Source organism: Rissa tridactyla, chromosome 2 (assembly GCF_028500815.1).
Source record: "Rissa tridactyla isolate bRisTri1 chromosome 2, bRisTri1.patW.cur.20221130, whole genome shotgun sequence".
NCBI lineage: Eukaryota > Metazoa > Chordata > Aves > Charadriiformes > Laridae > Rissa > Rissa tridactyla.
This window is the reverse complement of record NC_071467.1, coordinates 146,177,022-146,202,910: the sequence shown is the minus strand read 5'-3', so window position 1 is coordinate 146,202,910 and position 25,889 is coordinate 146,177,022. Positions and strand designations below refer to the sequence as shown.

Below are 25,889 nucleotides of genomic sequence, written 5' to 3'. Positions count from 1 at the left end.
CTTTAAAAAGTCAGTTATTCATGTTTCCTACAAATGTGAACATTCTTATTTCAATTGGCTTCTTTGGTCTCTATCTAATTGCAGTGTACTCAGCTGAAATCTATACCAAATTTCTAGTTATGCCATTTTTAAAAAATACGTTCAGTTTTTCCCAATGCTGAAATTTGAGGATCAGGTTAAGGCTTGACGAAACCCCCTTTTTCTCAACATGGGATTAGAATAGCAAATCTCTGAGCCTAATATCTGACAGCAACTTCCTTTTTGTCTCTGGTCAGACTAGTGAACTTTCTGCTCTAGTTCTGATGTCTACAGAATGGAATACAACCTGCACAGGTATGTGAGAGAATCATAGAATGGTTTGGGTTGGAAGGGACCTTTAAAGGCCATCTAGTCCAACCCCTCCTGCAATGAGCAGGGGCATCTTCAACTAGATCAGGTTGCTCAGAGCCCCGTCCAACCTGAGCCTCGGTTAAAGCTGATGGAGAAATGATAAGCACTCAAATGACTCAGTGAAAACATTTCTTAAAAAGCGCCACCTTGAAAACTAAGAGGCTAGAAACCAGTTTTGTTTTATAAAGAACACGGTCATATTTTTCTGAAAACTGTCATAGAAGATTTTGACCAGTGTTAGCAAGCTGCAAAGACTTTCTTCAGTAACTACCAGTTTTAGCAGTGTTATTTTTGAAATAGTTTTTCTGAGATTCTTTGAAAGAACTCAGTAGACCTTTTTCTGACCAACAGCGCCTTCGTGTTCATTTAATTCCAAAATGTCAGTGAAATCTGAAAATTTTAACCAATACTTTCACTACATTTTATCTTTGCACCTTTTCATTTCAGCTTCCAGTGTCTTCACTGGTAACCGTGGCCACTTATGGAGAACAGTGCAGTGAGCCCAAAGTCAACTCTGGAGGCAGCTCCACCTCATTCTTTGTGGATGCAGTGAGTGCACCACGTGGCACTGTACAGCACAGAAGCCACTGCACAGGGCTCTGGAGACAGCTCCTGAGGGCTCGACAATCCAGCCACAGAAAGGGTATACCTACGCCATCAGGGTATGGAGATCTACAGGTCAGCTTTCTTAGAAAGCATGTTCAGATCTTGAAGTGTGTGTGGTTTTGACACAATCCTGCTCTAGTACACCTATCCGAGCAGCTTTGGGAACAGAATGGGATCTCACCCTACAGAATCAGAGCACGGCTGAGCTAGGCCATGACTGATCCCCCCCACCCCAATAGATGTCTGAAGTTTTATCCAGTAAACTCTTTAGTACAACTTGGACATAGAAGTTACTTCGGCAATTATCTGTGAAAGATGCGCTGCAGAAACAGATAGCAAATGAGTTTCAAGAAGTTCTTGCTCATCACTTCATCAAAGAGTATCCCTTAGAGAAGAGCTGAAAGAAATTATGGTCTCACAGACTTCACTCCCTCCCCAGGTGCCGCGCACAGTTCACCAGTTCTTTTCTTTTTCAGTATGGAGGATGAGCTCTTTGAGACTATACATGTCATTGCCACCTGTAGTGAAGACTGGCCAGCAGTAACTTTCACTGTGGACATAAAAAGGAAGTGCTAATTATTAGGCAATACTCTTGTCAATAGCCATAATGTAAACAGTTTTTAAATAATTGCATAAAGGGAAATACACAAAATATGAGACCATGAAATACAAAGAGAGAATTACAGCTTCCCATCTGCATTTATAGAAGTTTGTTTTTTCCTCTCGTGCATATGTCAAAGTATTTTACAGAAAATCATTTTAAATTCTGTCCATGTGCTGCCCGGCTGAGGATTGAATACTGTTCCATGATTAAATATGATGACACTGGGCTTTGCAAAGTCATGAAGGAAAGATTTAGCAGGGACAGGCGGAGAGCTATTTTGCTGTCTTGTGAAATTAACATTACTTCTACCTGTGAACAGAGCACTAATTCTAATCTACCACTTCAATTGCAAGGTCTTTGGTTGCACTGCCACTGCCTTGTGCTAGGCTTCCTGCTTCCAGACTCATTCCACCTGGCAGAAACTCCCAAGTTTTAATCAAAGAGAATGAAACAGAACCAACGAGCCTGAATTCAGATGGGTGTGCAAACAGAGAATTGAAAGGAGGGATCTGAAAAGGATGAACTGAGGAAATACAAAGCGAGAAGCAATGGCAGAAATAGATGAGTAAGGAGAGGATATTTCCTTCTTCCTGCGCAGCTCTGCTCGTCATTGAGCAGCAGCATCCTATCACTGCTGTTGCTTCCCTGCACCCCCCTCCACCTTTGTCTCCGGCCTTGCCGCATACCATTCATCTTGAAATTCCTTCGATATTGCCCAACAGTATTTTGGAAGGTGCCAAGCACATGAGAGCATACTGACATTACACATACACAATGAAATAATACATTCACGTGTATAGCGGGTGTCTTTCTAAAAATATAACTACAACAAAAATTTTCCAAATATTTGTCCTTTCTGTGTCCAAAGTGTCCTTTTGGCTAAAAAGGTACTTTTTTTTTTTTTAATTCTAGAATTCCATTTTCTACAAGAAGCGCAGCTGAAGATCCTAATTTCACTGCCATAAGGAGATGATCATGAACACTTATCAAGAATTCACATTAGCAACCAAGCCTCAGATGCAACCCAAGATTACCCAAATGCTGCGGTCTTCATCAAAATCCTCAATAACATACTCCTTAGTAGAAGCTGGCGTTCTTTTGTGTCAAACAGTACTACACTTTTTTTTTTTTTATTACAGGCATGTCACAGACAGCAGACAGATGTGGTTATAAAAATGAAATATGTCAGGAATTGTATCCAATTTTTTGTTGTCTGCATTCTCAGACAGAGCAACAATAAAAGGTGTAGAATGTAATTCTAACCATAAATGATGAAGACAAAATGCTTTCAAGCTACAGAACTGAGTTTCAAATTCATTCAGAACTCACCGTAAGCTTCCCCTCCCCCACGAAGCAGTGCTTTCTCCATTGTATCTACGCGTGGTCCCCACGATTTAGCTAGTGACACACAACCACTTCGTTTTACCAAGGTGTTTTTAAAATCCCTCATGTCGATGCTAAAGCACGGAGCTAACGCCAGTTTGGCACTGTTGAAGCGATCCTTTCCTGCCATCTAGGGGACACATACTGGTGTGCGCACGGAGGATTGTCTTGACAGTTACACATCGGGAAAAATTCTATATGAAATGCTTATCTACTCAGCAAAGCAAAAATCAACTTAATTGAAGAGTAGAACAACTAACAAGAAACAAACCTAACTGAAGAATAGCACAACTATTTTATTAGAGACCGTATGCGTAAAAGTTTAATTCTGGCATTATCCTAAAATTTTCTAGAGTAAATTTCAGTTAAATGCCCAGCAAAAATACCGAGGCTACAATTTAAACCCCACTTTTATGATGCACACCCATGTCTTCTGAGCTACTCAGCTACATGAAAAGCCTTTTGATTTTCCTGGATACCTCAAGAGAGCAAGATCTATGCTGCTATAAACAGTGCGTAATGGTCAACAGCCAATACAGAGAGAAAAAGGATTGAGATGTCTGTGGTCCCAGGAAGTGAGGAAGTCAGAAAAAGCATCGTTGTATCACACCTGATATTATGAAAACATAGCTCAATGTCGGAACTTGCTTTCTAATACATCATTTACATGAAGTGCTAACTTTCTCAGAACCTCGTTCTCCTGCCTGCGCGGTAGGCACACATGCTGCGTAGACATCATGTACCTTTCTCTACCCAAAGAAGCAAAATATAGAAACATTCAACGTCAAAAGATCATTAAGCTAATTTCAGAAGTAGTTAAAGGTCAGTCCAAGGTGGAAGTTCTTATTGTTAGTGTTGGCATCATGGTCACATTTTTCATACTTGCTCTCTTCATTGTTGCCTTCCGGGCTTTTTCACAGAGCAGACTCTACAAAAGGCAAGAGCAAACTCAGCTAAATGTTAAGCATAGTCAAATGCACACACAAAAATCCAAACAAGTTTTTTCCTGCTCTTCTGTTTGGATTTGTTTTGCTCTTACTTTGAAAGGGAACAGTCCAGTAAAACAAACACCCTTCACCAAAACAAACAAAGAGCCATCCTTCCCATGGCTGAAACCATGTGAAAGTCTCTTTAGGATCAAAGTCGGAGATTCTCCTGGAATGAAAGGAAGCAGGTGTCCAACCAAGATGTTTCATGAACTGCCTACAGTTGCACAAGACGCAGGCCCTGATTCTGCCCCAGTGAAGGGACTGAAGGTTAAATCCTTTCCCTACCCCCTACACTTACAGTGACAACGTTACACTACTTTCAGAGCCCTTCACCAAAGAACAAACGCAAACAAACAAAAGAAAAACCAACACCCAAGTTCAGCAGAACAACTCTTTAATTAATTTTGATAAAAAAAATAATATTGAGTAGCTATATCCAGGTCCTCTTCCCATTACTGTGTTTAAATAGCTGGAAAGACTCACTGGCTGGGGGATACCGAAACTCTTTACCAACTAGGCAAGAAATTCCAAAAAATAAACGAAGAAGCAGCCATGTGCCAACCCACTTGCAGCAGTATAATATAAACCTGTATACGACACTTCAGTTTCTTGAACTGGAGCACAGTATACGCTTGCACAGCACAAACAGAAGTTTGACACTAGACCAACACTGCTGCTGAAAAAAAATAATTAAAAAAAAATCTCTCTCTCAAGATAGTGTATTTATGCAATTTGTCACTCGCAGGAAAAAAAAAAAAAAAAAAAAAAGGGAAGGTTTCCTGAAGGATCGGGATAACAGCACACATTTCAGAACAAAAATCCAAGAGGGAAACAGTGAGCAGTGAGCCTTAAATTTGATACAGAACTGGCAAAGATCAAAACTAGAAAACTGCTAGTGTCCACAGGCACTGGAGGAAGCTGTGACATGGATCCCGAGTGTTAGTACAGCCTGCCTGGCTAAACTTCAGGAAATCTGGGCCCTTGTACCAGGAACTGGTCACACTCAGCCAAAAGGAGAACTTTTGTGCCTACAGAAGCTGCCATGTTTAGCTTTAGTGTTCTGAAAACGAAGCAATTTTATGTCAGATTTGACTATCTACAGTGATATCTGTGTAGTCTTACAGAAGTTCTCAACTACCCAAAATTCTGTAATTCATTGGCTTTTATCTACAAAGTTTTCTCTTCGTTTAACATATGCTTATCTTTCCATGAGCTTAAGAACCTACAGCCAACAAGCATGTGAGGTTTCTGGGTTTGGTTTTTTTGGTTTTTTTTTTTTTTTTTTAAAGTGATAAAAAGTATACTTTCAGGAAGGCAACTTTATAGACAGTGTTTCAGGAAGTGTATTCCTATGCAAGAGATGCATCATGTTGAGGTACCAGCATGTAAATACAGGCATACACTTATTTTACTACTCTGGCCCTTATGCTTTGAGAACACCTTCAAAACCCTCTGTTCTTTGGGAAGACTTTTGGAATTGCTGGGGAAAAAAGGAAACATGTTACATTAAGAAGGTCAAAATTAAACTAAGCAAGGACACTGAAAAAGCATCTACTGTTTAAAGCCTATCCTTATGAAATAGTGTTGGGATTGAACAGAAAACCAGGAATTCAACTGCCTGTACTTCCCTCACTCCCCCATTTTTACAACTCAACACAAATTATTGATCTGTCTGTAAATATTTGTCCACAAATCATGTTTTGTCCAAAAGCTTTTTTTTGTACCAAAAAAAAAAGCCCAGAACACAAATGAAAGTACTGCCTCTTAGAAAAAATTCTTGAAGAGCACAAAAACTGAACACTTAAGTCATTTTTCATCAGAGTTTTTTTCCTACCCCAAAATCATATTTTGGTGTCTGTTACAATATTTACATGGTGATTGCAGAATTTTATTTTCGAACCTGAAAAAAATTCAAATTGCATGTTTTACAAAGGGCATTCAATTTACAAAGAGCAAATGAACTTTTCAAAAATTCAATATATGAAATTGTAATAGAGAACACTTGAATATTTGCAAGCTACAGTAACTGTGAACTGCAGGGTAAAGAAAGGAAAGAAAACTGTTTCCTTCTCAACCACAAATGACACATTTAACGTACTAAAAGGTACAAAAGGAAAAGCAACTCTTTATGGTCACAAAATACATTTTTTTCTTAGTAAACGGTTTTCACTTACCATATATTACTGAAGCAGATAAAAGTTAGCTGGACAAAAGAGACAGGAAGGACAGTACACTCCCTACTCAATTAGCCAGCTTATATTTCTAGTACTTATTTATGCAATAAGGCTTTATTCAGTCTTTAAATTATTAACAGGGAGGGAAACATTAAAATTATTACTGGATCTCCCTAATAACAACAGTTAGCTTACAGACAAACACAACAGGGAAGGGGAGAGGGAAAGTCTTATTGTAAAACTTAATTCCATTTCAAATAAACTAAGCAAATTCAGTTAAGCAAAAGAGCTTAAAAGTCTGCAAAGTCTACTTTCAAAAAGAGGATCCTGCCAACCTCATCCAAGCATGACAAAAATTGCTCAGAGGTGCGTGCTCATAGAGGCTACTAAAGAGATCAGAACTACTTCTCTCATAACATGACATATTATTTTAACACAATGGGTCTGATTTTATAAATTTGACTACAACATGCACCTCAATTACTTTATTATAGTATCCTATATTTTGTGTAAAATGGATTATTTAGGAGAAAAATGTTTTTAAATGTTTCCTTACATTTGTAATTTCCTCTGAGAAGCTGATTAAGTGTTCTTTGTGAACAGTATATTAAATGCAGAATATTATCAAAGGGCAAAGCTACCTGCAACATATTTACGACATACAGATTAACAGAAATAATGCAGTGTTCTAAAGCAGCCCATTGTAAAATTTATTTTAATCAAACCACTTTTGGTTTAACAGGCTCTGAAGGTAATTTGAAAAATCACCCCAAAATTCCACACCAAGCCTTTTAAAAAAAAAAAGATAAACAACAAACCACAGCACCAGTGCTGTGAACAAACTAATATTATAAACGGAAAACTGTTGTAGAAAATGAAGTAGTAAGGTGATCAAAATCATAGCTATTATCAAGAATGTTTCCTTGTGTAAAGGTACTCAAAGGTCGTAAATTTTAAGGCATTAGAAGAAAACATTCGTTATTCTGATATTCTAAGGTCTACAATCTGACCATTTCCTCCTAATCAAAGTTAGACGTATTACCTCAGGTGAGATTGCATTTATTAATCAAACTATAGATTTACAACTGTTTTTACCTGGTGTTGAGAGACATCAATTGTTTAGCTTAAATAAGTAAGCTTTAATTAGAATAAATTACTTAGGGTTATAATATGGTTTGATTTATGCTGTTTGCTTAGCTTTACTTAGCATGAGTAGCTAGATTTGCTGAAGCCTTTAGGCTGCAATACGGTTCATTTACTTAGTAATTTTCCTAGCAGCTGGTACAGTGCTATGTTTAGTCTTTTAGTCTAAGGAAAACGTTGGTTACACACTGATGTTTTGGTAGTGTTTTCCCCAAGTCTGGGATTTTTCAGTTCCCCATGTTCTGCCAGCAAGCACAGGTGCACAAGAAGCGTAAACCAGAAGATAAGGAGGCTCCAACCCTCAGCAGACACTGCAAATCAACAAGAGCAGTCAACAGCCTGCCTGCCTGGACACAGAGAGAGAATCTAATAAGGTGTTAGAGGACCCCAGACCAAAAACGACCATTGGTCTAAAAGATGCATGGAGAGCGCATGAGGGGCAGGTGTAGAAATCACAAGGGTATAATTGCCCAAGGATTTCTTTGTTCGAGGTGCCTCTCTTTTTACAGGCACCCAGCCCAGGCTGACCCTGCTGCTGTACCTTTCCATTAAATTAATTACTTTCATAAAATCTGACACCCGAGAAACCTGTGGGAAACCTAGGGTAGAGCCTGAGGAAGGAGGGAGCGTGTGTGTGTGTGCCAGGGGTTGGAAGGGCCACCCGTTGGCTCACCGGGGCCACCCGCTGCGAAGGGACCCTGGTCCAAGCAGTTTAAGACTCAGGTGGTCTGTGTGTGACTCCTTCAGTGGTGTGTGAATGCTCGGGCAGCGGCTTCTCCTTTAACACCTGGCAAGTGTTAAATACAAAATCATGCAGATAGGGCTTTTTAGAAATATTCAGGACTACATTCTGAATTACATCAAAATAAACCTGAAAATAAATCTAAATTACAAACTGAAATTATTAAGTCCCTAACCAAGAAAAGACATTCACAGTATCATTTTTTTTCCCTAAGAACAAAACAAATCTTATTTTCGCAAATTGGGTTGTTAGCATGAACATCGGAGCAAGAAGCTATAGTATCAGATCTTAACCTTGCCTTGCATCGCTCTTTTCTCTTTAAGCGCTACTTTTCACCGATTTAAATTATTTTCTAAGCATTTTAACTTGACACTCAACATGGTCTTTCTCCTAAACGTAACTTTTGCTAACCACCATTAAGAGACAACTTCATTCAACCAATCACTGTTTCCACATGTATTCAAAGTCTTCTTTTTAAAACTTATGACAACATATTTGCTGATACTTTAAAAAATTTCATTAAGCCTTGTTCAAATAAAAATGGAAGCCAATTGAAATTTACAAAACTTAAAACTTTATTAAAGAAAACTCAGTGTGCTTGAATTCTCAAAACAAGATTTAACAAAAACATTTTGTCATTAAAGGCTTACAGTCAATTAGCATAATGGTTTTAGTAACCAGACTCCACGTGTTTTTTAGGCATGCAAAAGTGCAGAACGGCGCTTTTGGAAAGTCTGCCAAGCATTTATATAGGTTAGAAACCTGACTGATACTGTGATTTCAACTAGGAATTGGGTGTCCGCTATTGGTTTTGTTTTCTTTTTTTGTTTCCCCCTCATTTTTTTTTGGGATGTTTGGTGGTTGGCTTTTTTTTGGTGCCTAATATTCTCAACTTCATCCATAGCTTTGGATTCTCCTTACAGATCTAACTTCATTCCCTTCAAACTGAATTAAAAGTTACTAGGTCCAATCTTTCACCACCTGCTTTTCAAATGGAAGCTATTTACTTTTTCAACTTTCAGTTCCTAAATTTCAGATGAATTAATCTAACTTGAAGAGCATCAAAAGTTCTTTGCTCCTGCAAATAAGACTAAAACCAAAAATTAAGGCAAAATATTTTCTCTGCAACAGAATCTGAAAACATATTTGATAGTGGGTAAATAAATGTCAAGATTAGCTTCAGTCTGAAGTCTACAGATAAAGCACCATGATTTTATTCTGTTTATAAAACTGACTTCCCTTTCGATTTTGCATTCATTTAGAAAACAGCACTCTCACTAAAAGGTGAGGAAGGCTCATGTATACAGTATTTAAAATTTTAACGGATTACAGCAAGTCTACACATAACACTGGCTGCCAAGATTCCAAATTTGATTATCAAGAGGTTTATTTTTAAAAAGGTATTCAAGTTCTAAATGACTAAACCAGCACTTAATAACAAATTTTTTATCCACTGTACAGAGATGTATTTTCAAGTAAAAGAATCATGTCCTAGAACTACTTACCAGAGAAACTGAGAATGAAATACATTTGCTTTAAGGCAGAAGTTCAACTATATACCAGGTTAAAAGCCACCACGATATTAACAATAACTAACTCGTTCAGCATTTCAAAGTTTGCATTCATAACTATTAACTCACATACTGGCTAGAACTCTACTGATGTTCCAGGAAGCGCAGCTGGAGATATGGTTATCCTTAGAGGCTAAAGCTATGCCAGAGTAAAGTCAAGCTAGTCACTAATTTTTTACTATTAAACAAACTGCGTTCATTTATGTTAGTAAGTTATATAAACTATTTAGAAAGAGGAAGTATGAAATATTGACAATGACAAAACAGATTTTAAAAAGCTATCATTGAAAAAGTTAGAAGACATATTCAGAGGAATTTCAATGCTTAAAAACAGATTCACATACGTTCATCCAGTTGAAGATTAGTGTATTAAAAAAAGTTAAGAAAATACTTTGTGTTTCAGTTCAACTGCGCTTGATTCAAGTACAGCTTAGGGGTTGGCTGATATAAATTAAACATGGTCACTGCCTCAGCAGCCAGAAGTACAGAAAAATGTACATGTTCACAGGATAAATAGAAGTCTCTTCTTTTGGGGGGAGGTTGGGGGGGAAGCTATCTCACTCCAATGCGGGAGGTCATCCACTCCAAGCCTTGGCATAATCTGAAAAATAAGAGATGTTATATTGGTACTAGCTCTATTCTAACATTTTAAAAGTATTTTCTACCTGTTTTTTATGTTCAAAAAAAATCTACTTAAAATAAATTAAAAAAAATAATCAGCTGGAATTGGGATTTAAATTTGAATAGAGTAAATAGTGTTTTAAACTAACTCTACTTAGGGTTTAACCACAAGAAGATCGTCAAGCATGCTATTTTATTGAAGCTTGGCACTCCTTCAATTTTTTTTCCTTGTAAATCTAAAACACACTCTTCGTAACATTCTTACTCATAAGTATATGGAACCAAATAAGTTCTCCTTTTTCTACAGGTTTCCCATGAAAGACTGCTTACTTGAAAGCTAGACCTTTACATACCAGCACTAAAAGAGAAAGGACAGGTTACCCAGACTGAATTGGTTCATGGAAAGGCAGTGTGTATCAAGAATTACAAAATCCCATACAAAATTAAAAATGTTTATATTCAACGAAAAGATTGCACGGTATCCACTTTGTAGAGTGGAGTTGATGGTTGGACTCGATGATCCCAAGGGTCTTTTCCAACCTAAATGATTCTATGATTCTATGATCTAATCTGCTTAGTCACTCAATTTGCATCTCCATTTAAAAGTATTCCATTTCAGAAGACAGGCTTTCCTTTGATTTTCTATGGATCTAATTACGTAGTTTATGCCATCTTTAAGCTTTTAAATCATGCCAGAGCTATCCAAGAAGGCTAGCTTCACTCTCAAAGAGGGAATCTCCCTAGACTTCTGTCAGATATTCACAAGGAAGATTCAGCTCAATGATCTAACTCTGGGAATTTTTTTATGATTTGGTCTCACTACTGTCACAGTTTGAAGTATTCTAATAATTCATCTTTTGTTTTTTTTTTAATAAGAAAGAAGCTGCCTAGGATGGCCAATGTTTCTAAACCAAAGTTCATCATTGTGAATTTCTACCTTCCTCCAAATGCCAACTTGTTTGAAGAGTTAAGTTTGTACATAAACTGACTACTCAAAAGTGACTGGCAAAATTGGTAGGAGGAAAGCAGAGTTAACTCAGAATAGAAACAATACAACCCAAAGATTCAGCCAAAAAATCAATTTGTTCTCACTGACATCTCACCCTAAGGAAGTGAACGCTACCAATCACTCTACAAGACATTCCCATTACATTAGAAAATATTTCATTCTAGAAGTGAGGAAGATGCCCTCCCTTCCCAAATACTCTGTTGGATTCACTATTTTTGATGTCACAAGACCATGTTATTGTAAAGGTTGTACAACACAGCTGAAAAAAAACCCTCTAACTACTACAGATTAGAAGACTGCTTTAAGAACCACGATGAAAAATTAGCAAACTTCAAAGCATGTAAACAAGACACTATCCAACATGTTACAGGCATCCACAAATGCTTTTTGACCTTTACAGACAAAGGATCTAAGGAAAGCTCAGCTTTCCATTTTAGTAATTGCTGGCAAAAGGTATACAAATTTCAAAATTAGCTACGTCAGCTGGATATGAAGAAAGGCTTAATATTGGTAACAACTTTGTTTTATGCCAGATCTATGTACCTTCACAACAAAACTATGTTTGAATGCTTCAAAAAACAAAACAAAAAAAACCCACACCAAAACAAACAGAAAGACCCCAACAAAACCCAAAACCACCCTCACCTTAGAAGCTTATGGTAGATGAGAACGTAAAGGAAGAAGACAGTAGCTTATTTCTTTAACTACACAAAGAAACACAGAATGACAGGATAGCGCACAGAGCCAACAGCTACATATTTCCAGGGGGTGGTGGTCTTGGGGGACTTTTTTGTGTTGTTGGGGTTTTGGTTGGTTGGGGTTTTTTTTTAAACAATAAGCTGAAAGACTTTCATACAAATGTGGAGTTTGAGCTATGAAAAAACCCCACCAGGTTCAATAAAGAAAAGGAAAATTCAAAATGTTCCTCTGACTGCAAAGCTGAGAAACTTTGTTCTTTCAGTAAATCCACATTAGCGTCAATAGGCTTCTAAAACTCTTTTACCATCTATTACTATCCTAAGCAGTAAGCATTTACCCTTCTCCTGTCAAAGCACAACAGGACTGAATATGCCACGGGTGATCCTTTATGGAGCTGAGGGTGAGGTATGCAGATATCTCAGCAGCTGTCATGCAACCTTTCATGTCCTGCTTGTTTGCAAAGATGAGAACTGCAGCCTTCCGTAAATCCTAGAAGTAATTTAGATTATTCATAATAGTTATTATAAAGAACTAAAAGGCTACTGCGTTAACTGAATTTCTTAAAAGAACTGTATTCAAGCTAATCTACAATTACACAGCAGCATGCAGTTTAAACAGACTTACTGCATTAAAAATTAATTACCTAAAGACTGAAGAAACCAATTTATTCTGAAGTGTTCTCCACCACAGAGAATCAAATTATAATGTATTATATGACTATTCTTTTGGTGTTGACCATGATTTCATATGTTAACTAATGAAAGTCTTGTTAAAATACATTTCATAAAGCTCCAAACCATCCAGCCAGCAAATTATTATTGGATAAACATTCCAAAATCTACATTAGATACTATTCAAACTGAAAAACCCGCTAGATATCATTCCCTTGAAATTACTTGCAATTTCATTAAACCAGTTCTGTAGTGATTAAAACAGGAACAATTTAAGAAAGCTATCTAAACTCTTCTAAGTTGTATCCTGTTGTTCCTAAAAGGAAGCTCTAATAATGCTGCAACAGCTTTAGTAAACAGAAACTAATAAAAAGTTGCTTTGTTTCTGTATGGAAATTAGGATTCCACACAGCAATGAGACAAGAACTGGGATGTATGGTTTTAGGAGTGCAGAAGGGTAAACAAATACTCAGGACGCTGACAGCTGTAATTAAAAGTGTTCAACACATTTCAATGTATATTAAGTTTTGAGACTATTTCTCCATCAAGAGAAAAAAAACAAATAAATTGTTATGCTCTGAAGTTGAAAATTCACTCCTACAAGTAGTCCAAAAACAGTTTTCAAGAGATGGTAGATCACAACCTCATAAGAGTTTATAACACTGGAAACTAATAAACTATGTGGGAAAACTTCACCACAAGAAGTCATCTTTCCACCTTTTTTGGTGGTGTATTTGCTCCTTACTACCAGACCCAAACTACATTAATATTAACTGTAAAGTAAAAACTCACTCACTTGAAACAATGCGAATCTCTCAGAAAAAATGAACTCAACAGAATTACTTACATTGTACTAAACCCTTTTCCTTCAAAAATGAAGGAAGATATCTAGATTTAAAACAAGCCTAATTTAACGTTAGAGTGATCACAGAATGTTTTAATGTACTTTAGCTAATCCAATGTAGATATTACTTTAGGATGTTTGAGGGACTTGACCCAATGTTGAACAGTCCTCAATACAACATATAATAATAAAACTACAAACAAAATAATTATGAAGGAAATTGAACTGAAGCTAATTTATCCATAGTATTATATATGCTCCTTTATTTTAAGAAACAGGATTAAAACAAACAAGGAAGAGAAACTCAATTGCCCACTTTCTAAAATAAAAATAAAAATTTTTTAAAAAGTTTCTTGAAATTTTAAACATTTAACTGAAAGAAGAGAGAGTGGTGGAGAACAATAGCTGGTTACATTAATACGAAGTTTAAGATATTTTGCAAGTTCAACATTTGCAAAGTAAAGAGTGATTTGATTACAATCAAGCAAGCCCTATTAGAAGTGCTTCATAATAATTTTCCTGTTTATTTATAATTTATATGGTTTTAAAATGTGATCAACATGCATACACATTTAGACTCAGAATTTTTTTTTGACAGTATAATTTTAGTGAACATACAAAGCATGTAATGTTATTTGACTGTTAACAAAAGAAAACTATTATCCCAACTCCCCCCATACCTCATGAGCCAGCATTCTATAAAGTTCTTCTTTTGTTATAGAAAGTCGCTCTCTATCAATGCTGTCAACAACAAGAATGATGAACTAGGGGAAAAAACCATAGTACGCTATGTAAGTACAAAGTATAAATTACAGAAAGCAGGTTTCAAGAGACCACTACCACAATTCTTCCTATATAAGAGAGACATAGACTTTCAGAGCACACTAGAAAACAGAACAAGCGGTTTATCGTTAGTCTTTTGCTAGAGCCCTGGAAATCATACATGAAGATTATAGCTTAAGAAAAAAATAATAATAAAGAAAATCATTGTGCTTGTACATTTCAGCACTGCTACTTTCATGTACTATGGTTAAATTTCCTTGGTGAGTTTTCAGGCCCTACATCATAAGCAAAATAGTGACATAGGTACCAAAAGCACCTACAGATAGTGGATTACATTTAAAACGTGGGTGACAAACTTGCTACACAGTTATCAATGAAAGCAGCTATTAGCGTCCACTAAAACTATAAAACTGAAATTCCCTATTTTGAAAGAAATATTTTTAGCAATTCAGCATTATCTTGCTCACAAGGCTTAAGATATGTTATTTCAAAGTAGTACATCAGACCTCAGAAAGCTATATACCTGTAGAGCTCAGCATTATGTTGTTGCACCTTAACCTTTGTAATGCAAAGGGCCTGTCTGGTTGGCCTCTCACCTTCAACTTCCACACCCTTCCACCTAGGCACTTGGAGAGGACTGTAGCAGTGACTTCACCCTTACTGTTTCTGCCAGGCACATTATTATCATGGCCATGCACCTGTGAATCCTGAGACACTGCCAGGTCTGGTACATCAGGTCTCCCATGGAAAGCAATTGTCACTGGAATGAAAATTACTCTTTCATGTGATTCTGTGATTCTTTCTGCCCCTTATGTTGTATGTTCTATTTTATAGCCTTACGCTACAGAGGAAAAAGACATGGCATTATATCACAGATAATACTCAAGTAAATGTTTGTAAGCATTACATAATAGTACGCGTACACAAACCCGAACAACTGATCAGTGTTCAGCACTTGCCCTGCCCAGAGTGTGCTCCAAGCAGTGCTAACAGCATCATCGGTGGGAATAACCAGTAGGGAGATCAAGCACATTCTGATGAAAATTATACAGATACTATAAAAAAAAAATAAAGTTACAGGGAACACGTGCTGCACTGGAGAGAAAAACAAGGAGACACTCCATCATTTCTCTACCCAGATGGGAATAATTTTCCATCCTTTTCCTCTTTTACTATAACTCTTTTTGTTTGCCCCCACCCCTGATAACTTAACCATGAGAGCTCCCTCCCCTTTCTGCTTCCCCCAGATCTTGTGTCTGTAAGTCTGCCTCAAGGTCCTTTCTGTAAAAATATGATTTGATTCTCAAAACACAATTGCAGAATTAGCCATATTAAGTTGAAACTAATTAGGACAGTTATGCAGTAAAAAGCTTATTTGTGGGATTTTTACATTACTCGAAAGATTTTGTTTAGATTACTTCAATTTACAGGTAAGCAAAGAGAGAAAGGAGATACTAACAAAAAAGGAGGATTAGAAGTCACCACTATAATTACCCAACATATGGTCCAAATCACTTTCCTTTATAAAATTAAGGAGATTCATCACCCATTGAAAATGACCACAAAGTATGAAAAACTAAGTCCATTTAATGCTGCTGTGACTTTTAGATGTCCAGCCGATGAGGAGGAACAGTAAAGGAATTATTCATATTGGGGAGGCAAGGATTAGCATACTAAACAGACCCCGTTTCTTTCTCAACCATTTCCAGCAGACAAAGCTTCTAAGTAAAGACAAGTTCTTTCCAAGTGCTAGAAAGCACGCTTACTAACCAGAATATGTTGAAGAACATCGCAGAAGGATCAAAAAAAGAACTAACGTGTATCTCGCCAGATTCCAAAATCAAAGATTCTCAATGGACAAACGTCAAGAACTTATCATTATTGTACCAGATAATGCTGGCAAAACTCTCTTCGCCCTCATGTGTATGTGTCTTAGCTGTAGCCATACTTTTCTAGATAAAATTAAAAATTACTTTAAAATACCAGAGATGTAAGTTAAGGTGTTATCACCAGGCTTCCAGTAGATAAAAAGTTTCTGAACATCTGGGATGGATCATTCTAATCTCTTCTCTCTCAAAGGGGGACATAGGGCAGAAAACCTCATTTTACAGGAATGCTTATGTAATGAGTAATATCTATGAGATCTCTACTTTTAGTAGAAATGGTAAGAAATGAAATCTAAAATCTTTTACATCCATGTAGGTTACAGAGGATTTTATGTGCACGTTGTGTTGACAACCTTTTGGCATCAAAAAGACTGGCAAAGAAAAGAAACCCACAAAAGACAGCTTGTTGCTGAGTTCTACTCCAACCTTTCCAGCAACGGCAGCTTTACCAGTTACCTCATGAGTCCTCCACAGCTAGGCTTTCCTTTATCCTTTGGATAAAAGCCACAAGCTGATGAGCTTTTTAAATACAGCTGCCTAGAGAAAGTTTCATCCCTCATCCTTAATTATCAAATTATCATAGTTATCAAAAACATTTCAGACTAGATATATGGAAGTTAGGTTACCCACTCACTGCAAACCCTCACTGATTTTGCCAAGAACATTGCAAAATTTTGTATTTAATCTACTTGAAAAAACATGCAAAAACCCCACTTGATCTGAAGTGTATTTTGATACCATTTAATTGCCTAGGAAAAAAGTTTAACCTCATAGTTCATACCACAGATCAAACAACATTACTGTAAAGTCATACTTCAAATATTACCAGAAAATTGGCTGCATACCAGAGACACCTTACACTTTTTGGGTTTACTCTTGTTCAAAACAATTTAAAAACAAACAGCTGCAATCTATATAAAAAATCTATCAATATTCCTAATAAATAAATAAATACAATTTCAAACAGACTTATTGAATTTGAAGATTTCAAAACAGCTTCTCATACCTCTGTGTTTGAATAATAGGTATTCCACGATGACCGTAATGACTCTTGTCCTCCAATATCCCACATTAAGAAATGAGTGTTTTTCACCACTATTTCTTCTACATTGCTTCCTATGGTTGGAGAAGTATGAACCACTTCATTCATTAAGCTAAAGGAAACAATATAACATCATAAAGACCAGACAGTAAAATCCACAGGGCTTGTCAGAGCTCAGTTACAACGAATTTATTGCACAAAAAGTAAATACATGTAACTCTGATAAAAAAAAAAAAAGATTAAAAAACGATTAAAAAACTAGGCATATTTCAAAAAGCTATACATCTGAATTTTTATAGAAATAAAGCAAATATTTAAGAACAGTTCTTTAGTAAAAAGATTAGTTAAATCTCAGTTTGGACTAAAAACTGTGGCTGATGTGCTTTTGTAGCAGAGACTGTAAACATGCTAAAAGACAACAGCAACAAAAAATAAGCACACAAAAGGCTTATAACAAATGGATAAGCATCTGCATTTTAAGAGACTTCTCTTTTTAAAGGACACTCTTTAACAGATACTTAAAATGCACCTGTTTCAAAGTAGAAGCTGCTATTCTAAAGATCTAAAATAAGAGGAACACTAAACTGTGCAAAATATAAATCAGAATATAATTTTTTCAGAGCACTCAAGTTAGTAGCTCAATATTAAAACAAACTCCTAAGGACTGTTTGTTAACATAGCTGAAAATTTCTCAGTTCTACCTTTAGGCTTTGTTAAAAGTGCTTAGGAAAAGGGTTGTTTTGGAAAATAACCTCTGCTGCCTTCCTATCCAACTATATGCATAGTCATTTGGCTACGCCCTCCTCCTTTTCCATGATTACAATAGTAATTATGTTCCTGCCAATATTCTTGAATTTATCATAGATATTCTTGTAATGCTGACAAGATTTGGATGCAATGATGCTATTGAAAATGCTTAAGGTAGTACCTAGGCAAGATGAAATACTATCTTGAGGAATTCTCCATCACAAATTTTAGACACTGAAATCGAGAAACATTTGGAAACATTTATGGATTTTTGCAGAGTGGATAGAATTTCTATTAATTTAGAAATCACTTTCTTCTCTGCAGTTCTTGGCGACAGGATTATTTCTATGCTTAAGATAGGCTTTGATGGCAAAAATTTGCAGTTCACTGTGCTTGTGCATACAGTTTTTTTATTCAATTTACAGTTCAATTTTAAAACACTGTAGTTCCTTCACTTATCCTTTAAATATTTACTCTGTTTAGAACAACTAATATCATTAATGTACAAACTGTGATCTAGAACCCTAGAGATTCCGCCAGATTGCAAAGCTGAATTTTCAATGATTAAACAGTGACAAATACTAAAATGTAAACAGAAAAGCAAAGTAGTTCATATACTTACAATTGGTAAAGTATAGTAGTCTTTCCAGCATTATCAAGTCCCACTATGATTACTTTGTGCTCTGCATATACACAAAAAAGACAAGAATAAATTAGTGGAAACAGCACTAATTAGAATTCTGGTTAATCGCTTTTCCTTACTGAAGGAAGCAACTGCTTGCTTGTCTTATTTCAACAGCTTGCACAGACTACTGATGACTTCAAGACAGGAAAAAAATATAATAAAAATCCACAAAGCTTCATAGGCTCTTGAGACTACAATTTTGGGAGAAGTCAGTACTGAAAGTCTTCAAGTAGGACCAGTTACTAATATGATTACTTCACTAAAAAAAATAATCTAGCTTTACAGAGAAAAATACAATCAAAAATCCAACTCATAGCAGTGTATCATCTTAAGAAAAACACCAAACATCCTAAGACTGCACAAAATATTAGCCTAACATTCAAGGATCAATAATAACCACTTGTTAAGGGACCAACATCATTAGCACAGTAAAAACTAAGAGGAAGCTGTATTCTGAATAGATCACAAATTCCAACATTGCAATTTCTGAACTGAAAAGTCATGGAACAACAGAATGGTCGAGGTTGAAAGACACTTCTGGAGGTCATCTGGTCCAACCCCCTTGCTCAACCAGGGCCACCAAAAGCCAGTTGCCCAGGACCATGTCCAGAAGGCTTTTGAGTATCTGCAAGGATGGAAATTCCAAAACCTACCTGGGAAGCCTGTGCCAATGCTCAGCCACCCTCACAGTGAAAAAGTGTTTACTGATGTTGGGAGGGAACCTCCTGTGTTTCTGTTTGTTCCCACTGCCTCTGGTCCTGTCACTGGGCCTCTGATCTCACAAGTGAGATGAGCCTGGTTTTGTCCTCTTTGCACCCTCCCTTCAGGTATTTAGATACATGAACAAGATCCCGTATGAGCCTTTTCTTCTCAATGCTAAACAGTCCCAGCTCTTTCAGCCCTTCCCTCGTATGTGAGATGCTGCAGTCCCTTAATCATCCTTGCGGCCCACCTCTGGACTCTCTCCAGTACGTCCATATCTCTCTTGTACTGAGGAGCCTGGAACTGGACACACTACTCCAGCTTATAGAACAGTGATCTTCCAAATGCTGCAATGTTATTTTTCCAGGCACAGGGGAAACAAAAACAAACCCAAACAAAAACACCACCACTACCTCCCGGACTTATAGGCTTCTCTGTAGTTAATCCTTCTTAAAATTTCACATAGGGCAGCACAGACAATTAGAATGGTCGTTCTTTTGATACACATGTGAAATTAGAAGATACATATCTGCTCACTGACAAAGCAGCAAATCACTTGAGAGCAGAGAATTTACAAATGGATGCTAGAAGTAAAACCTGCATTAAAAGTCTGTGAATAGGCTCACTTTTGAAGGGGCAATATTTAAAATTCTAGGGCACTTACTCCAAAGCAAAACATGGTTCACAACTTAAAGATTTCCTCTAAAATACCACATTCAATATACAAGATGTAACAAATTACTAAAAGGTCAGAAGATCCACCATAAATATAAAATTGGTGTGTTTTAGCCTGCAAGTGGGTGGTCTAAGGAAGAACTAGTGTTTTGGGTTTGTTTGGGTTTTTTTAAATCTATTTAGATATATAACCACCTAGGTCTTTGCATTCTGAAAGTGATTTTAATAAAACAATCTCTTGCTTGGGACTTTTAGAATTTTTGCTATGCAATAGCGAAGTAAACCATAGGTAGTGATTTATGCTTATATTTGTGTTCTGTACTTACACACTAAACCAAGTTTCTCCCTTTCACTGGCTGGTATTCAAACTCAGTTTGGGTTGTATTCATTAATATCTTCCCAGACCACCATGTTCTTGGCAAAAGAAGAAGAAAATGCATAACAGAGATGCCAGCGCAGAAGGGCAGAGTCTTTAAAAATCAGGTAGAAAGTGGGTAAAAAAATAAGTAGAAAAACTAGGTATATGCAGAGGAAAAAAAAGACAGTATTAGACTACTGTTTAAAAGAATCCAAAGAATTCTGTTTTATCAACCATTCCTGGAAGACTGTTTTAAAAAAAATAATAATTAAAAAAATACTATTGTTAAAAAAAACTCTAGCAGTCTAGTATCACAAAATAATGGGACTGTGAAGATGATGATGCAGATGTTAGAAGGAAGACACAATATGCTCTTTTCTTCACTTACTCATCTATATTTCTCTGTGGTAAAAGGACCCAAAAGCGAAGATTCACTTCTGACAAATCTGCCCCTTCCTCTTTCTAATTTGCCAAAATTAAAACTAAAAGTAATAATAAAAAAATCTAAATACTTTAATGATGAGGAAGGCTCTTCCAACATATTTGAAAGAAGAAATGAATACTGGAAAGGGCATCAATACTTTTCAGGCTGTGTAAAACAAAACCCACATCTAGTTCCGAAGAACAACAATCTTGGAGGCTTCAAGGCTGAAGACAGAATGCAGACAGAAGTTTGCCAAAGCGAAGGCAGGAGGGATAGCATTTTACTAAAGTTCAAAGTGATTTCAATACAAGGATTCATTCTGCACACTAAAAGCTACCTTAGAGTCTTCTTTACAACACAAAAGAACTGCTTAAATACACCTGGTATATCCAGATTGATTACAAGAAAGTAGAGAAACTGTCAGTAGTGTTTAGCCGTCACCGGAACCAAAATCCATTTGGTTTTCCAGATAATGGTCTCTGCTAACTTGACTGTACAGTCCGGGAACTGGCAGCAAGACCAAGTAAAGTAAACTGTGGAGTTACAGAAGTTCAAGCACCTTGACTTAGAGTTTACCATTATTTTTCTTACAGTAGTCTTTTTAACACCTATAGCATTTGTTCAGAGTAACCTGGAAGACTTTAAATGACTATCATTCAAAAAAAAATTAAAAAACAGATTTAAGAACTTCTTAAACAACTCTATCAGCAACACAACACACAAAGAAACAAGGTATTGACAACTGTCAGAGTTGCCTTTATTAGGTTGCTGACATTCACTTTTGTCTTTTCCTTATAGTTCCAGTAAAAGCAATCTTGACAGTATTGACGGAATGGTAAATCAAGCAAGTTTTATTCAGCTATGTGTTAACATACATACATATGTGTTAACATTTTTTCATATTACACGTTGCTTAGAAGACTGTCTTTTGAGCACTGAATCACAGCTTAAGCAGGTCATTTTTGAAGACTGATGTTTTTAAATATACTTTAAAACGTTATTTTCAAAATAAGTATAAATTCAATCTGAACTTATGACACTTTATAACTAGCCTTCAAATGCCTGCAATGAAAACAATACTCAGGTAACGATTTTTTGTCAATTTCAAAAATAAGCTAGAAGAATCGGGAAGCCATCAGTAAGTCACATAGAAAAAAGACAAAAGTCTATTTTTAAGCCAATTGTTTCTCTTATAAGTAAAGTATCTCTATTTCAGTTTGCATCGTTCAATTACTACTTGATTAACAGACAATATATATTGAGAGCTGAAAGACACAGAAATGCTCGTTGCCCTCCCTCTTTCAGGCTTTAACCTCTGCACTGAAAAGGCATGCAGATCAGAAAACAAGAAGATTAAATAAGGCCGTCAAACAGTTTTGTCCACCACCAAACAAAAACAGCAACTGTTTAAAGACTACTGCCAAACTCAAACTGGAAATGAGCCCTTCCAAACATATCTACACAATTAAATAGATATTCCCTGATGGACTGTGCTCAGGGCAGAGACTGTTAGTCTTCCTCTCTTTCATTAGTCATTGACTCACAGATCAACACAGGTATCACGCAGTTTCCTCAAACTGCCCTGCACTGCAGCTTTTCTTGTTCCATAATCCCACATGCCAGATTTGGAGAGTAGATGGTGCACTGCAATGGAAAAGCAAGTGCATTCTGCCAGGGGAGCAGGAAAAAGAGCTAAAGGCTTTCCCCTTCTAAAAGTTCCCATCACAGGTCAAAGCCACATAGCACTTTTAACTGTTACATACTCTACCACAAGGCAGTCTGGGTTTGCCAAAATGGGCTCACCATAATCAAAATGGGCTGAACCAACTGGAACAATTTCTGCCGCATGTACAGCGAGTTGAAACAGAACAACAGATTCAGCTCCCTGATAAGAACTCACACATGCTACCCAAGACACAGGGCTGAAAAGTTTGAATACAAATAGTAAGATATGCTGCTGGAAGAGGTCCATAGATAACATTAGTCAACAGACACTTATCGCTGAATGTCTTTAGCAACAGATTAGGTCAAGCCTCTTGATCTTCCTTCCAGTACCTCATCCTTACCATTGGAAAGGATGGTAAGAGAGAAAATCAAATTGCAAAGTAGTAAAGATGATGTGCAAATTAAAAAAATTACATTCAGTGCTTTAGTAGGATCTAAGGTACCTTCAGTACAAGATTTTCCTGCCAGGCAGAAGTCACTCGGAATAAACTCAATTTTCTGTACATTGCACATTTACTCTAACTGTACTGAACCCTGAGGCACAAAAATGCATGGGGCTTATTTTAATATGTTAGTTATCTTAAGATGTACATTTTTCAGAAAGCTACCAACATATCTTCTTTCTGTGAGTTAATGGTATTAGCTCACCAGCAGACATTTCTTTAACATTGTCCAGACATTATTGATCAAATACCTTTCAGATTTGGCATTTTCCGCTCAGCTATTATTCACATTTAGGTAAAGCAAAACCGCAATGCGTAATTAATACTCAAGTGAAATGCCAATGATTTCCTGTTCTGTATCTTCTAGCACTTAGGCACACCTCCTCCCCCATGCTCTACTTGATGGAAGACAGATGGCACTTTCTAAATCTTTGCTTTGTTTAACCTTTCTTTTTGCCAGTATCAAGTGCTTCAGACTATCAGCACAACCCACACTAGCCATGATGAACTGATAATATGCTCCACACACATGGCGGTTTATTTGCACCTTTGGAATATTCCCTCTGGATAATCAAAATCATTATGTAAGCTACTGTGCTAGTCTGCTCAATAAGCACTTTCATGGGACAGCCTATGAATTCTCCAAGAAATTATCTAGATTTGATATAACTAGAAGAGCAAACAAAAGCAATGACAATAATTACTACCCTTTATTATTAATAATAATATTATTTAGAGGAAAACAGTAATGCAATTAAAGAATAAGTTCCCATTAGATGGGAATTTATGTTTGAAGAGAATTTCTAGGGTGGAATTTCAGTTTTGGCTGGGAAAAGAAACTCACTTCCTTCTCTACGGTCACCACAAGAAGAGGGGGCAAAAAAACCCCAAACAACCAAACCAAAAAGAACCCCAGCAACAAAGCAAGATCAGAACACACCCCAGAAGCCTCTCATTGGGATAAAAGCCAAATGGTAACTATTTCATGGTATTGTCTCATTTATCTTCACTGTGATACTAATTTTCATTAACATTATAAATGTATGATGAATAACTTCCCTTCCAGGAATTAACGTACAGTAACAAAGATGTGTTTGTCACTAATTAAATGGAATCAACCTAATCTAATGTTGTAAGGTACTAACAAAACAAAAAAAAAACCCCAAACCCAAAACAAAACAACACCAAACAAAATAAATATTGACATCATATGGTACCATACAGACCAACACTAAAAACCACCAGAAGTTATCTCCTGACCAGTTCTCTGCTTATGGACATCTCTTCTGGAGTCCTTCATTGAAAGAAATGAGTCGCAGATTGCAGTATTTAATGAAAACCGAGACAGCACTAAATAGTTTTCTGGAGAATAGGGGGAACCCTGAATCTTACCAAATGGATTTTCCAGTTCAGACAAATAAGAATCTTCAAATCAACAAAAACAACAAATTCAGAAGACTCTGTTAGAAGACTTCAGGAACGATGTGGTGGGACAGCGTATGGTGGGGAAAGATAAATGGTCTGGATCTCCCTCCCACTCCCATCCCAATAAAAGGTGGCTTGATACATAGGTGTTAATATGTGCACACACTGAGACATTGCTCTGGTATTTACAGAATTAGAATGGGTTACGTGCACTGATAGTAACAAGACTATTAAAGGGACACCACTTGTACATGCCCCCAAAAACTTGCAAAACTGTATTGGCAATAGAGTGTTGCACAAAAAAGCTTAACTACATTTTTAGTAACTTTAAAGCAGAAATGAAGCATGCATTTGGAAACTTGATGAGAGAACGATCAGTTTGCCTGCTCCAAACTCAGGGCCTCAAGGAAAACCAACAGAAATGATACTCAACTACTTTATTTTCTAACCAAAGAAGGCGAGGTAAACAAGATTAATTAAAATAAGTTAACAGACAAAACATAATTTTCGATTTTTATGATAACTGTCTGGGCTAAAGGTAGTGGCAGTCACAAGTTCTGAACTCTGGATCAGAGCATGAGCCTTTCTTGCGGGGCCGGGCGCACTAGGCAAGGGAGAACGGAAAGCTATCCCCTTATGACCTTTTCATTCTTGGCTCGAGAAGTGATTTTCTTGGGTCACTAACTGTATTTAACCAGAATCTTTGCCAAAACACAAACAGATCTTTACCTCAAACGCCCCCAACGCAAGTTTGGTGGTCTTTTTTTTTTCTTGAGACTAACGATAAAAGCAGCACGATTTTAATAGCAGACCCCGACTTAAAAACGGAGGGTCTGCAAAAAGAAACAGCAAACATCGCCCATCAAAGCTTGAGCCGCTACAGCGGTGAAAAAACACGTCTGAGAGACGGCGGCATTCGCCACTATGCGATGTCGGGAGCACAAGGCTGGAAGGGCGGGCTGCCCGGGATAACCGAGGTGTTCAGAGCGGCCAGGGAGGACGGGGGAGAGGAGGGACCACCGCAGTCACAGAAACAAAGCGACCCCGAGCATGAGGCGCCGCGGAACCAGCGCTCAAACTGCTGCACAAAGAAAAATCCAACTTTTGCCTGGGCGCCTCCTCAGGGGAAGCCAGGCGGCCAGAACCGGCCCCCAACCTCCGACGGCTGCCCGCGGCCCCCTCAGCCCCGCGGGCTCCGCTTGGCCCCGCTCCCCCGCCGCCGGACCGAGCCCCCGCGCCCACCTTGGTTACCGAAGAGACTCCACAGCTTGGCGAAGATCAGGCCCATGCCTGGCCTCGGCTTCCCGCCGAGCCCCCAGGACACCCAGGGCTCAGCCAGGCGGCGGCGGCGGCTCCCTTGGCTCCCTTCGGGCGGTCGCAGCCCGCAGCGGCGCCGGGGCAGCGGCCGTGCGGGGGGCGGCGGGGGGCGGGCACACGGCACCGCCCCGCCCCCGGCCAACGGCCGCACGGCGCGAGAGGCCGCCCCAACGCCCACGCGGCTGTCGCGTCGCGTCACTCCGTGCGTCATCGCGTCCGCCCACGGCGGGT

The 25,889-nt window shown here is 37.6% G+C and overlaps 1 protein-coding gene across 1 annotated transcript; it reads right to left on the bottom strand.

The window, feature by feature from the left end:
- Positions 1-8,582: 8,582 nt before the first annotated feature.
- On the bottom strand, positions 8,583-25,784 carry ARL5B (ADP ribosylation factor like GTPase 5B). Its single transcript, XM_054193201.1, has 6 exons — positions 25,584-25,784; positions 18,527-18,587; positions 17,122-17,269; positions 14,127-14,210; positions 12,269-12,420; positions 8,583-10,203 (listed from the first exon to the last, which is right to left on the bottom strand). The coding sequence occupies exons 1-6, from the start codon at positions 25,627-25,629 to the stop codon at positions 10,155-10,157; spliced, it is 540 nt and encodes a 179-aa protein (XP_054049176.1). The 5' UTR covers positions 25,630-25,784; the 3' UTR covers positions 8,583-10,154.
- Between the last annotated feature and the right edge of the window lie 105 nt (positions 25,785-25,889).

Excerpts from the sequence above, each read along its gene's own strand:
- ARL5B (XM_054193201.1), bottom strand. The coding sequence starts at position 25,629 with ATGGGCCTGATCTTCGCCAAGCTGTGGAGTCTCTTCGGTAACCAAG. Across the intron at positions 17,270-18,526 it reads ACTACTATACTTTACCAATT|CTTAATGAATGAAGTGGTTC; the intron begins GTAAGTATATGA and ends TGTTTCCTTTAG. Across the intron at positions 10,204-12,268 it reads TGTGCTTTGACAGGAGAAGG|ATTATGCCAAGGCTTGGAGT; the intron begins GTAAATGCTTAC and ends CTTATTTTTCAG.